Below are 15,445 nucleotides of genomic sequence, written 5' to 3'. Positions count from 1 at the left end.
ATTGATTCCATTTTAACTGCCACGATAGGTGTGATTTCACCGCCAAGTAAAAATATGTTGTTATAGATGCCATAGATGTTGTTGTTAAATGCTAGCGTAGAACCTCATGAATTTCATTATTTTTCTTTAGATGTCGTAATATTACGGGACTCCAATACATTCTGGAGTTCAGCCACATTAGAACACTTTGATCTAAAATGAACATTGTGGGTTATTTTGTTCTGATTGTGGCCTTTCTTAAAGAATTGTTTATAATTTGTGTTTAAGTTTTTCTTATGAATGCTGCTCAGATAATGCCATGTGTCTCTGATGCTGCTCAAGTAAGTTTCTCATTGCAATCTGAATGTATGTATTTGCACATTTAACAATAAAATTACTGTTGACATTTTGACTTGAACTTTACATTATAGCTTAATTATAGCAGTCTGGTATCACTTGTGAAGAGAAAAACAGATCAATCACCTTTCATCAGTGAAGATCAGTGCCTGATCTGCTGAGAAATTTTAGCATTCCTGATGTATCTCAAATTCCTAAAGTATTTTGCTGTGTAAATATTTTAACATTTGCTCAACTTTACAACTTCCTTATATATATATGTATCTACTGAAAAATATTATTGAAAATACTGGAACTTCTAGATGGTAAATAATTGTTAAGCCACTTTTGGCGAGAAAACATTACTGCAGTCTGATTTTTTATATCCTTTAATATTAACTACCAGCAACTTAAGACTCTGAAAGGATATAATTTCCTGCTATGTGTATCCAACACGGATGAGAATCAATGATGCACAAAATGTTTAATGTCTTCAAGGACATTTTGCTTTATTAATCATTAGTAACACAAAAGAACATGGGCAAATTCCCATTTAGTTCAGTCAACTAGTGTACACAATGTCTGGCTTGATAGAATGACAACCAACAATAAAGTTACAAAGGACCAAAATGCGCCCCTCCCCCGTATCTTCAGTACTTATTCTTCCAGCATGTTGTTTTATACTACAATCACTGGAACGCATGCTTAAAGAAATGTACACCTATTCATCAAAATTTCCCATTTTATATCAACTGTTTGCAAAGTACATGAAAAAATATGTATTTTTGAGGATTCAGTAGACTTATGTGATTTACTAATAAGACGTGACTGTGAAATATAAAGATAATTATATAGTCAGGTAACACAGACTACAAATGGATCTTTCTACTGTACTTTTACAGCTTTCTTGCAGACAGAAATAGATAATTTACTAAAACTCCAACAGAAGGTGATAGAATATAAATAACACAACAGAGAATGTAAGAATGGAAAAAAGACGACACAAATATCATAAGAATGCTTCCATTTTGAACAATGGTGTAAAATGAATGAACGTGAACTGATCTCTAATCTTGCACCAATTCCTTCGGCACTGAAATCAATGGAAGGGAAATTCAGGCAGATGTATAATGGATGAATCATTCAATATAACCCTTTTCACACCTTTACTCAAAGTTAAAATTACTTTCAGTAATTCAAATGATTGCTAGTTCTGAAGTCCTTGGTTTTACTCACAATTTCTGGTGCAAGAAACATTGACAATAAAAATGAACTTACGAGATGGATGTCACTGTCATAAATTTTTTACAGAGGATTCAGGATTTCCATTAAAATTCGCTTTGCCTGCTTAGAGTGACATCGGAATTACCATTTTTATTGCTATTTTCCACAGTATTTCCAGCTATTTTCTTTGGCCCTAATGGTAAATGCTGAAGCTGGCTGACTCCAGATCTTGGACAATCCAAAGGGATGGCATTCATGAAAATTGAGAGAAGTCCAATCCAGTCTAAATTAAGTCAGGAATGTTTTTTGGATAGAGCTAAAGCCAGGCTTACCTGGTGCTGACTTGCTTTCATTAGCTGCTCATTAGCTGTGTCAACATTTGTAGCTGCTCTCTCAATATTGGCTTCAATACTATCTGTAAGGTAAATATCAAAATGTATAAAATGCATAAAATATACTCCTGTGATTAAGATTACAGACTGTGTCATTATATTACTTCAGTGGAGGATTATAATCCTAATAAGCCCATAGTGCACGAAATGATGAGACATGATGGTGCAGCTGGTAGGACCATTGCCTTACAGCTTCAGGAACCCGCTCTGACTCTGACCACTTGTGCACTCTGAGTGCACAGGTTTCCCCTGTGTGTCTGGTTTTAAAAACATAGAAAACCTACAGTACAATACAAGCGCTTCGGCCCACAAAGCTGTGCCGAACATGTCCTTACCTTAGAAATTACATAGGGTTACCCATAGCCCTCTATTTTTCTAAGCTTCATGTACCTATCCAGGAGTCTTAAAAAACCGTAACGTATCCGCCTCCACCACTGTCGCCGGCAGCCCATTCCATGCACTCAGCACTTTCTGCGTAAAAAACTTACCCCTGACATCTCCTCTGTACCTACTTCCAAGCACCTTAAAACTCTGCCCTCTCGTGCTTGCCATTTCAGCCCTGGGAGGAAGCCTCTGACTAACCACAAAATCAATGCCTCTCATCATCTTATACACCTCTATCAGGTCCCCTCTCATCCTCTGTCGGTCCAAGGAAAAAAGGCCAAGTTCATTCAACCTATTCTCATAAGGCATGCTCCCCAATCCAGGCAACATCCTTGTAAATCTCCTCTGCATACTTCTTATGGTTTCCACATCCTTCCTGTAGTGAGGCAACTAGAACTGAGCACAGTACTCCAAGTGGAGTCTGACCAGGGTCCTATATAGCTGCAACATTGCCTCTCGTCTCCTAAACTCAATCCCATGAGTGATGAAGGCCAACGCACTGTATGCGTTCTTAACCACAGAGTCAGCCTGCACAACAGCTTTGAGTGTCTTATGGACACAGATCCCAAGATCCCGTTGATCCTCCACACTGCCAAGAGTCTTACCAATAGTGACAGGGACATCGAGGAGCAGATAGGGAGACAGATTCTTGAAAGGTGTAATAATAACAGTGTTGTCATGGTGGGAGATTTTAATTTCCCAATATTGATTGGCATGTCCCTAGAGCAAGGGGTTTAGATGGGGTGGAGTTTGTTAGGTGTGTTCAGGAAGGTTTCTTGACATAATCTGTACATAAGCTTACAAGGGCTGAGGCTGTGCTTGATCTGGTATTAGGAAATTAATCTGGTCAGGTGTCAAATCTCTCAGTGGGACAGCATTTTGGAGATAGTGATCACAGTTCTATTTCCTTTACCATGGCTTTGGAGAGGGATAGGAACAAACAAGTTAGGAAAGCATTTAATTGGAGTAGGGGAAATATGAGGCTATCAGGCAGGAACTTGGAAGCATAAATTGGGAATAGATGTTCTCAGGAAATGTATGAAAGAAATATGGCAAATGTTCAGGGTATTTTTGCGTGGAATTCTGCATAGGTACATTCCAATGAGACAGGGAAAGGATGATAGGGTACAGGAACCGTAGTGTACAAAGGCTGTTGTAAATCTCGTCAAGAAGAAAAGAAGAGCTTATGAAAGGTTCAAAAAGCTAGGTCATGATAGAGATCTAGAAGATTATAAGGCTAACATGAAGGAGCTTAAGAATGAAATTAGGAGAGCCAGCAGAAGCCATGAGAAAGACTTGGCAGACAGGATTCAGGAAAACACCAAGGCATTCAACAAGTATGTGAAGAGCAAGAGGATTAGACATGAAAGAATAGCACCAATCATGCATGACAGTGGACAAGTGTGTATGGAACTGGAGGAGATAACAGAGGTACTTAATAAATACTTTGCTTCAGTATTCACTACAGAAAAGGATCTTAGCGATTGTAGGGATGACTTACAGTGGACTGAAAAGCTTGAGCATGTAGGTGTTAAGAAAGCAGATGTACTAGAGCTTTTGGAAAACATCAAATTGGTTAAGTCACCAGGGCCAGACGAGATGTACCCCAGGCTATTGTGTGAGGCGAGGGAGGAGATTGCTGAGCGCTTGGCAATGATCTTTGCATCATTAATGGGGACAGAAGAGGTTTCGAAGGATTGGAAGGTTGCGGATGTTGTTCCCTTATTCAAGAAAGGGAGTAGAGATAGCCCAGGAAATTATAGACCAGTGAGTCTTACTTCAGTGGTTGATAAGTTGATGGAGAAGATCCTGAGAGGCAGGATTTATGAACATTTGGAGAAGCATAATATGATTAGTAATAGTCAGTATGGTTTTGTTATAGGCAGATCGTGCCTTATGAGCCTGAGTGAATTTTTTGAGATTGTGACTAAACACATTGATAAAGGTAGAGCATATATGGATTTCAGCAAGGCATTTGACAAGGTACACCATGCAAGGCTTATTGAGAAAGTAAGGAGGCATGGGATCCAACAGGACATCTCTTTGTGGGTCCAGAACTGGCTTGCCCACAGAAGGCAAAGAGTGGTTGTAGACAGGTCATATTCTGCATAAAGGTCAGTGCCCAGTGGTGTGCCTCAGGGATCTGTTCTAGGACCCCTACTCATCGTGATTTGTATAAATGACCTGGATAAAGAAGTGGACAGATGGGTTAGTAAATTTGCTGATGACACAAAGGTTGGTGGTGTTGTGGATAGTGTGGCGGGCTGCCAGAGTTTACAGTGGGACACTGATTGGATGCAAAAATGGGCTGAGAAGTGGCAGATGGAGTTCAACCCAGCTAAGTTTTCTATCATATACCAAAGACATGCAGGTTGATAGGTTAGTTGGCCATTGTACAGTATACTGGCCAGAGTGTGTAGGTGAGAGGGAGTCTTGGGGGAGAGGTTGTAGTTGATGGAAATGTCAGATGAGTAAGTTATAGAAAAATATAATGAGCAATGAACTCAGTGAGCCAGCACAGAATCAATGGGCTGAAACAGCCTCCACCTTTGTAGGAATAAAATTAGTTGATGGCATATTGTTGAGGTTCAGGAACACCTTTGCACTCATGTGTACAATGCTGATTTCAAGTTGCCATAAGAAGGTGGCTGATAACCTTTTCCTTAAAGTGATGCAGTCATTCTGGTGTCGGCATCCTAAGAACAGTCCTATACACACGAGGCTCACTTTCATCTTTAACTGCTGGATGATGAGCTGGAGGCCCAAACACTGCAGAATGCTGTGGGACAGTACAATAGGTAGGTTATTCAGAATGCTATAGAGGTGGTGAAGCTGACTGAATCGATGAAAGCTGCCCTAATTAATTTTAATGGAAACAAACATGTGTGCGGGAGGGATTTGGTGTGAAACAAGCAGAGAAGAGAGCGACAATCAAAAAGCATCTGGACAGACACATGAACAGGTAGGAAATAGAGGGAGCCAGATGGCAGTAGCTTGATTGGCATCATGAATGGCAGAGAGACATGGTGAACCTAAGTATTTGTTTCTGTGCTGTACAATGGTGCTCTGTGAAATGAACTTAGAACAACTGTGAATGCTGGTGGAAGCAGATTTACCTTTGGAAGGCCGTTAGATATATGTATAGATGAAAAGGAAAATTCAATGGGGCCTGGGAAATAGAGAGTGATTGGGACTAATTGGATTTCACTGGATGGGCTGAAAAGCTTCCTTGTAGCATACAATTCTACGTGAACCATCACCAACGTGTTGGAAACCTTATTGCTTAAATTAAACTGGACAAAATTAGAAAAAAATGATAAGGCCAAAGAGTTATAACATTAGCATGACACTCACCAATGTTCTCTCCCTGTTCATGCACAAGTAATGCCAGGTCCTTAATAATCTGATTCACATCCAGCATGTCTGCCTGTTGGATGAAAATGTAAAAGCAAAATCAAAATTACATCTCAAGTTGAAGATTCAGTGTTCCCAGTGTAAACCACAATCAATATGTTTGTCCCTAGCATCATTTCTGAAAGTAACTGAGTAACATATTTATTTGAAGCATACTCTCTTCAGGCCTTAAAAAATGAGAAGGTCAGAACAAATTATAAATAAATAATTGATGGCTTTTAAATGCCTCACAGATGCACTGATAATATATAATCTTCAATTGTAACTTGAGTCATAAGGCATATCTGAGCGTGTGGCAATTAGTGTCAATCCCCATAATTTTACCAGTGTCATAGTTGGTTATGTTATATCCTGGATATCATTTTAACAACATTCACAGGCTACCCTTCAGAACGTGTGAGAATTCAGCTAGCTTTACCACTCTGAGGTTGCAATCTGTGTCTTATTCTTCATGTAATCCAATAAAGAATGGGAATCCACTTCCTGGCTGAGATTTTCTTTGAAAAGAAAATTCATTTATTTTATTTATTTATTAATTCACAACGCAGTATAGTCCCTTCGGGCCTTTCAAGCTACACTGCCTATCATTCCTGATTTAATCCTAGGCTAATGACTGGATAACTTATAACGACCAATTAACCTACCAATCAGTATGTCTTTAGAGTGTGGGAGGAAACCAGAGCACCTGGAGGAAACCTACGCATTCCACGGGGAGGACGGACAGACCCATTATGGATTACGTTGGAATTTAACTCGGTACTCTAACACCCCAAGCTGTAACAGCATCACACCAAATGCTACGCTACTATGGTGCCATTTCTCTGACAGACATCAGGCATTCACCACTCTCTATCCTAATTTGCCATAGCCTTACCTTTGGGGAACTTGGAGCTCATGCTGCAAAATTTCTCTCCATAAGCAACCCTGCTCTCCATTTCAATTGTTTTTTAAAAATTCATTTTATTGATAAAGTTTGCTCTCCCAATATCTCCACCTCCCGCCTGGCACACGTTACACGTCCTCAGAATCAGAATCAGCTTTATTATCACTGAATATGTTATGAAATGTTTTGTTATGTATGCAATTACAATAAGAAACATACATAAAAAATAAATAGTGCAAAAAAAAACAGCAAATCAGTGAGTAACACTTACAAAACGCTGGAGGAACTCAGAGATTGGGAAACGTCTATGGAGAGGAATAAATAATAAAAATTTCAGGCCAATACCCTTCATCAGGACTCATTTATTGGGATTCTGATGAAGGGTCTTGGCCTGAAACATTGGCTGTTTATTCCTCTCCATTGATGCTCCTTGAATTGCTGAGTTCCTCCAGCACTTTGTGTGTGTTACTCTGGTTTACCAGCATCTGCAGAAACTCTTGTGTTTAAGTAAAAGACTGAGGTAGTGTTCATGGATTCATGGATCATTCAGAAAATTGACGTTAAATTGTGTAGTTATTGCTGTTGGTAGTTTAGAAGCTAGCTAAACAGAGACTCTGCCATAGTAATGGTTTGACTAATTGTGTTCATCACCTGGGACTGGAAGCAATGACTTGAAGCCATTGTTTATTCCTTTTCAAAACAAAAGGGGAATTCCATAATTTGTTAAAATTGTAGAGTCACAAAAAGTTAAGCACAGAAATAGGCCCTTCAGCCCAGTGAGCCAGCATCCGTCACCAAGGGCATTCTACATTCCCCAACTCTTTGATAACTTCCTGAATCTTGATAACAATACCTCAACCCATAAAGACAACTGTGCTATACACCTTCCTCAGCTTCTACAGGCACTTTCAAGAGGTATAGACTTGGACCCCAAAACCCCTCTGTACATCATAAACACGAGAGATTCCACAGATGCTGGAAAACCAGAGTAACAAACAGAAAATGCTGGTGGAATGCAGCAGGTCAGGCAGCATTTATAGAGAAAAATAAAGAATCAATTTTTCAGGCCGAGACCCTTCACCAGGACTGCTTTCTTCCACCTTTCTTTCCAGTCCTAATCAGTCCTGAAGAAGCGTCTCAGCCAGAAATATGGGCTCCTTATTCCCACTAGTTTATCATTTCACGTCAGTCACCTCAAGTACAAACACTCCTGTGCCTAATGACACTTTATAGACATACAGTCTAAGTATATAAGCTATCTTATGTATTTACGTGTTTTTATTATTGTACATCTATTATCAAGGTATGTATGCAGAATACAACCCTGAGATTTGTTTTCCCGCTAGCAGCAATGAAACAAACAATCATCATGGAACCTGTTCAAAGAAAACATCAAACACCCAATGAGCAAAACAACAAAACACATCGTGCAAATGGCCAAAACAAGTGAATAACACCCAGAACAGTAAACATCAAACTGCAGAGTCCTTGACGCGGTCTAGGAATGTTCAGTTTAATCCAGTTCAATGCGGTGTCATTTGTTGATGACAGGTTGCACAGCTGGTCTGCCCCAGTCAAAATCACACAAAATATCAATAAAAAAGTAGTAACCAGAATCAAGGAACACATATAACATGAACTGCAGAGCCTGCTAAGACAAGTCCAACCCACAAACTATGCCAATTAAATCTTGCCCAGGATCCTGCACCTTCGTCTGGCAGCAGAGAGCATTAGGGAGAGGGAAACTAGTCAAATGCAGGCATATGGTGCTGAATGCCCACTTGACTTCCACTCTCGTCCTCACTGATTTCAATCTTGCTCAACGCTTTCATTGGCAAGATTGGCAAGAAATGGAGTCGATCATGGGTTCGCACCTTGTCACCTGGTTTCTTGGCTTCCAGGGCGCACACTTCACTCTAAACCTTACTGAACCCCCTCGGAGATGGCAAAACACCAGATCGCTCAATCGGCCCAAAAACAAACCATCAAAATGTAAGTCACAGGTTCCAAGCTTCGTAGTAGAATCATATTTGAAAGAAGAAGTAATAGAAGTAGCTTCATGAATTGTCTGAAGGATGTTGCACTTGGTCAATTTGTTCACTGATGCCATCTTGCATCCTATATATTTCATGTTCTTTATCTTATTGTGTTTTTTACTGCTGCATCACAGTTGGAGTAACAGTTATTTCTCATTTACATTTGTGTACTGGAAATGACATTAAACAAGATCTCCCCTTAGGTTCTACCACTCACCAACAAACTGGGGAAAATTTACAGAGACCAATTAACCTCGTAACAGACATATCCTTGAGACTCAGGAAGAAACCAGAACAGCCAAAAGAAACCCACACAGTCCCAGGGAGAAGGTACAAACTCCATACAGTCAGTGCCATAGGTAAAGATGACATTGGAGAGTGCCAACTCTCTGTGTGCAGCTCTGAAGGGAATCTTCAAATAAGTGGATTCTGACTAATTGGCACACACTGGAACCAGTACATTTTGGCACAATTAGGCGGCTGCCTCAGTTTGCCAAAGTTTTATGGAAATAGAAAAAAAGATATAAAAATAACAAAGTGAGTAATAAGCTATGTGTTTAAATGAAACGCAGAACAAATTAGAACACTACCAGTAATACTGCAGTGCTGCAAATGTGTGTGTTAGTTTCTAATAGTTACTGACACAGGAATTAATCTAGTGTACAGAATGAACAAAATTAGCGCAGACATCAAGTACAGATAATGAACTGCCTTCATACAACACTCTCAATGATTTCATCCTCCAAATCTTCATTTTTATTGTAACATACAAGGTGATTGTTGATACCTTCAAATTCTTCATCGTTCCTAACTTGTTGGGGTAGTGAGATCATTTCATTTTCACTCCCAGACATTTCTGGCATCCCCAAGCCTCAATGCTTGAAACCACAGTAAGTAAAACAGTTCAGAATTAACTTACTACTTACAATTGTCAAGTATCAGTGACATAAATTGCTGCTCTTTGAACCCAAACATACGCACTGATGCTATTTAAAAGCTGTTTGCCCTCAGCACCATGTAGCGTCTAACAGCCACTCAAGTGCGTGCGACTGATGCTAGTTAGAACCTGTTCAACAACAGTCCTCTGCTCCAGTTAAGTAGCATACTGTCCCAAATAATCAAAGGGAATCCTGGCAATTTTCTTAATTAATTTTTGTTCTTTACATGTTGTTCCAAATTAGAGGCTGTCCTGATTAATCGATGGCCCAATTAACTTTATTCCTGTTTAGACTACAGCTGAAAGCTACAGTCACAGGTATTTCAGTAAGTAACATTGTTACAAAATATTTTATAAAGTTCATCAATCTTCAGAATTGGCACACTCTATACTGCAAACCACATATGTAGTGTGTGCAGCTTCTCTTTATGAGAACAAGGCCACTGAGTTGTGCTGCAGATAAAATTGATACAGAGGGCTTTGAGGACCCACTCCCTACCATCCTCCAAGCTACTGTACAGTCTCGGGTAACGTAAAATCGATGACCCAGAACAAGATTGCAATAGCAGAGGGACATCAGTAACTGCTGTGCATTTTGCTTCACAAAGACATGGCTTATTCCTAGCACTCTTGACACAGCGCTCCAGCCCAAGGGCTTCATCTTCCACCATATGACTGGGCAGTGGCATCTGGTAAAGGCAAAGACATGACTACCTTCATGATTAATTCATTGTGGTGCACAGGCAAGGTGGTTCTGTCTCAGTCCCGCTGCTCCGTCCTGGAACATCTGGCAGTCAACTGTTGCCTATTCTATCCGCCAAAGGAGTTCTCCACCACCATTCTAGTTGCAGTGAACATTGCATACCTGGCCGACATTAACTTGGCACTGGAGAAGCTGAGTCAGTCAGGAAAACACACAGCCTGATGCTTCCCGATCATTGCGGGGAATGTCAACAAGGCCAGTTTGAAGCTATCTCTGACCAACTACCAGCAACGTGTCACCTCTGGAGCTGGAAGAGTCAACACAAATAATCACTGCTACACAGACATCGAGAACTCTTACTGCTCAATTCCACACCCGATCACTTGGATATACTTCTACTCCCCGCAAACAAGCATACATTGTGAGCCATGGTGCCAATGGTGAGTACTACCAAGGTACAGTCAAGAGGGACAGAGGAGCATTTACAGGAATGCTTTGAATCCATTAACTGGACCATATTCAGGGATTACTTTTCCGATCTGAATGAATATGCCACACTTGTCACTGATCTTATCAAGGCTGGTGGATGAATGAAGAGATTCACAGTCTGCTGAGGGGCATTCAAGAATGGTGATCCAGAACTCTACAAGATGTGCAGGTATGACCTATAGAGGGCTTTCTTAAGAGAGAAAAAAACAATTCAGAGTGAAGTTAGAGATGGAATTGGATGCACTTCGGCTATGACAGGGATGCCGGCTATTACTTTCTACAAGGTGAAACCTCACATCATAATATTTGGGCACCAGTATGATTGATGCTATTTTGAAGTAGACGGGAACCTTTGACTGAAGCAGTGTGAGATTGAAGGTGTCCTTGAACACTCAAATCAATTGGCTGGCACAGGTTTCCATGACCTGCCAGGTACACCATTTGAGATCTGACGCCTTGCGATGGTTCACCCTCTGAAAGATGTTCTAAAGTTGGCCTCTGAAACAGATATCAGAGGAACACCAGATGCTACAGGGATTCACAAAAGTATAGTTTTATTTTCCCTTTCAAGCCATGTGTAAAATGTGTTCAGCTCATCAGGGAGTGAGGCACCACAGCTTGCTTAATGGAAGTGATAAGGGCTATTGTGGCACATCATAGCAAACTACTAACAAAACGAGCATTTCTCTCACTACTCAACAAATATCCTTAGTTCAAGACCGGTTTTCAGAATCAACTCAAAAGATTGGCAACTTGACTATTTGTTAATATAAATACAAATAACTTTAATGACAGGGACTGATTATGCTTCCACTTTGAAGACTTGACATTTGGAATTATCAACATCCAACCTTTAGAGATGAAGATGCTTAAATTTTAAGACCCTGTTAATGCTAACACTACTAAAACTGTTGTCAAGTATTTTAAAGCACTTATGATAAACTGTCACAGTATCGTGTGTGAGAGAAGTTTCAGTACAATTTTGCTTTGATGCTTTTTAAGTCTTTGGCAGACTCAGCCTTCATAAAAATTGAAGTGTTGATGAAGACAAAATAAGCAGGTATTTTTGCCAGTTTTAATCCGAGCATGAGCAAATCTGAAACCTATATACAACTTAGGTTAGCAGTGTGTACTGATATGACACAAGATGGTTGTTATGATTTGTATCATCATAAAAATGAGCTTGCTCATTATAATTATAGTTCATATTTATTCCTGCTCAGTTCCTAATGAAGACGGTGAAATAAATAGATAATAGCTACAGTGGAATTGCAGATTTTCCTTCAATGTATTTGAATAGTACATCACTGGAATATTTCATTATAGTTTTTCCACTAGAGTATATTAAATTTAATCCTTTGGAGTGATAAATGGCGAATGCAATTATTAAATTGATAACAAATATTTTTTATAATGTTAACTGAAATAATGACCATGATTGCTGCCATAAGATTAAACTGATAATTACATTATTTATTTTTCTTTATAGAGGTGTCAAAGAAAACCTGCGTTTTTCATATGTCTTGTTTTATTTCTGTATGAAATGCTTCAAGCAGGTTTCAATTATACCAGCGCCTAAGAAAAATGTGTTTTGAGAGGCCAGTGATGAAATAACTCAACACCTGCCTAAGAAGCAACTTGGATCTGGTCCAATTTGCCTACTGGAGCAACAGGTTCACAGTACAGGGCATCTCACTGGCTCTTCACTCAACCCTGCAACATCTGGACGGCAAAGTTGCAGACATCAGGAAGCTCTTTATTGACTACAGCTCAGTATTCAATACCATCATCCCCACAAAATTAATCAGTAATCTCCAAGACCTTGGCCTCAGTTCCCCTTTATGCAATTGGATCCTTGACTTCCTCACATGCAGATACCAGTCAGTTCAGATTGATAAGAACATCTCCTCCACGAATACCATCAGCGCAGGTGCACCATAGGCTTTGTGCTTAGCCGCCTCCTCTGTCCGCTTTACATTCATGACTTTATGGTTAAGCACAGCTCCAATGCCATATTTAAGTTTGCTGATGACACCACTGTCACAGGCAGGATCAAAGGTGGTGACGTATCTGCATATAGGAGGGAGGTTGAAATCTGGCTGAATAGTGTCAAAACAACCACTTCTTAATCGATGTCAGCAGAATCGAGGAGCTGATTGTTAACTTCAGGAGAAGGGAAGCAGAGGTTCATGAGCCAGTTGTCATTGGAGGATAGGAGGTGGGAGGGTCAGGAACCTTAAATTCCTTGATGTTATTACGGGCCCAGCACACAATTGTAAATATGAAGAAAGCACAATAACGCCTCTACTTCCTCGGAATTTACGAAGATTTGGCATGACCTCAAAGTGGAGTATATATTGACTGGCTGCATCACAACCTGGTATGGAAATACTAATGCACTTTAACAGAAAAATCAAGAAAGAGTAGTGGATTTGGCCCAATCCATCACAGGTAAAGAACTCCCCATCGTTGAGCTCATCTACATGAAACAATGTCATAGGAAAGCAGCTTCCATCATCAGGGATCCCCACTACCCAGGAAATGTTCTCCTCTTACTGCTGCATCCCGAATAATATACAGGAGCCTCAGGATGATGAACAGTTATTATCCCTCAGCAATCAAGCTTTTAAAACAAAGGGATAATTTCACTCAACTTCACTGTCCCATTCTTGTAATGTTCCCACAATCCATGGACTCACATCTCATGGTCACAATATTTATTATTATTTCTTTCTTTATGCATTTGCATGATTTGTTGTTTTCTGCACACTGGTTGAAAGTCCAAGTTGTTGTGCTCTCTAATTGATGCTGTTATGGTTATTTTTCTGTGGATTTATGGTGTATGTCCATAAAAGGATGAATCTCACGTTGTATATAGTGACATATACACACTTTAATAATAAATTTACTTTGAACTTTTGAAAATAATTTGCACTTACAAAAAATCATAAAATATGCTGGAACATTAAATTATAAAAAACATAAAATTTGTCAGAATTATCATTTCTGGTGAAAGACCAGACCAGGAAAAGAGAAAGAAAACAGGTGGCAGGAGGACTGGATATGACAAATAGAATAAATGAATAGGGTAGGCCAGGTAAAGATGGAAAATTATTAGAGAGTTATCACATATTGTTGTCTTTGTTGTGTGTTGCCTGAAGCACAGAACATGGCAGCAGGCCAGGCTGTGCTAATGGATCAAGAACCCCAAAAGTATATCTGATAACACTGCTTATAACAACAGGTACCACACACAGACACAAAAACATAATTAACTTTTAACTGCCCTATTATATCAGGCTATACACCATCCTAAACATTACCATTCTCCCTTCTTTGCAACTTGAAAACCATCTGTTTTAAAACATTCACCCTGTTCTGACAACGGGGTCTTGAGCTTAAACTGAATTCAATTTCTACTGATAATGCATGACCTGCTGGATGTTTCCAGCATGTTATGTTTCTTCAAATATGTTTTGCATCATAAGAAAACATTCAGAGAATGTTGGTAAGTGAGTCAGAGGTTGGCCAGAAAATGACTGATGGAACATTGTAAGTATTGACAATGCTACTCAAGATGGTGACAGTGGTTCTAAAGTTAAGAAAGCCTTGCAAGGGAGCTCAGCTGTGCAGATGCATCCTCCACATAAGTTCAAAGAGTCTTTTGCCTATGTTTCCACTATCCACTAACTATCCATAATAAATTTGCTGTCATAGCTTTCTTCTATTCATTCTTGCTATTTATCCAATCAACTTTGAATTACCAAAACATTTTAGATTACTAATTAACTATTCATTGCTTATAATAAAAGACACTAATAAGGCATTTTCATGTTCAGGAGATTCCACATCATTCTGAATTTAATTTATATAGAACTATATCCAATAAACAGTAAAGCAGAAAACTATCACTTGCAAATTTTGCTTAACATATCTTATTTTCCATTGTTCTGCCTCACTCCATAGCCAGAAAACTCCTTTTTGTAATTGCTTCTGAAGGGATCGCAATTTAATGGCTAGCCTGCCCTGAGTATTTCAGTAGTTCTGTGGCCCAAGAGTGGAATGAGTATCATAAACATCAGGTAGCTCTCACATATCCAACACCATCACCACCCTTTTCCAGACTGAAGTGGCTTATTCTCATTGTTTAACAAGAACGAAGTACATAGAAGTGTAGTTTAATCACATAGCCAACATTGGGATTCCTTGCATCATACTGAAACTGATTGGATGACCTTTGGGAGGTCTTGGCATTGAACTATAATTCTTTTATATAAGTACCAATACTTATGTGGTTCTGATTCACCAGATCAACATCCAACTACTTATAGATGTGCAAAAGTACTTTGTTTTTATTTGATCAGCTTTTCAGAATCAGGTCATCTCTAGCAAGGCCGGCATTTACTGTTTGCCCTTGAGAAGATGGTGGTGAGTTCCATACAGTTGAGTTGTTTGTTGGACCATTTCATAAAGTATTTGTAAGTCAACAACATGAAGTGGATATGAAATCATCATCAGAACACACCGGCTATAGACGGCAGATATCCTGTCCTGGAGAACACTGGTAAATCAGGTGGAAATTTATATACAACTATGTCCAACTGCTCCCATTCATTCATTGATCTGATAACTGGTGTAAATCTTATCCCCAAATTCACTCCAGTTTTA

General features: G+C 39.4%; 1 protein-coding gene across 4 annotated transcripts in view; it reads right to left on the bottom strand.

Moving 5' to 3' along the window:
• Positions 1 to 15,445, bottom strand: part of tsnare1 (T-SNARE Domain Containing 1) — a 1,003,225-nt gene that overhangs the window by 338,707 nt on the left and 649,073 nt on the right. For all 4 annotated transcript variants that reach the window (XM_059975426.1, XM_059975433.1, XM_059975441.1 and 1 more), the window contains 2 exons: positions 5,670 to 5,742; positions 1,872 to 1,954 (listed from right to left, as the gene is read on the bottom strand). In XM_059975426.1, coding sequence (XP_059831409.1) covers positions 1,872 to 1,954; positions 5,670 to 5,742 — 156 coding nt within the window. The remainder of the gene's footprint in view (positions 1 to 1,871; positions 1,955 to 5,669; positions 5,743 to 15,445) is intronic.

This window comes from Hypanus sabinus, chromosome 1, assembly GCF_030144855.1.
Source record: "Hypanus sabinus isolate sHypSab1 chromosome 1, sHypSab1.hap1, whole genome shotgun sequence".
In the NCBI taxonomy this organism is placed as follows: domain Eukaryota; kingdom Metazoa; phylum Chordata; class Chondrichthyes; order Myliobatiformes; family Dasyatidae; genus Hypanus; species Hypanus sabinus.
Note: the sequence above shows the minus strand (reverse complement) of the source record. Positions and strands in the feature narration are given on the sequence as shown.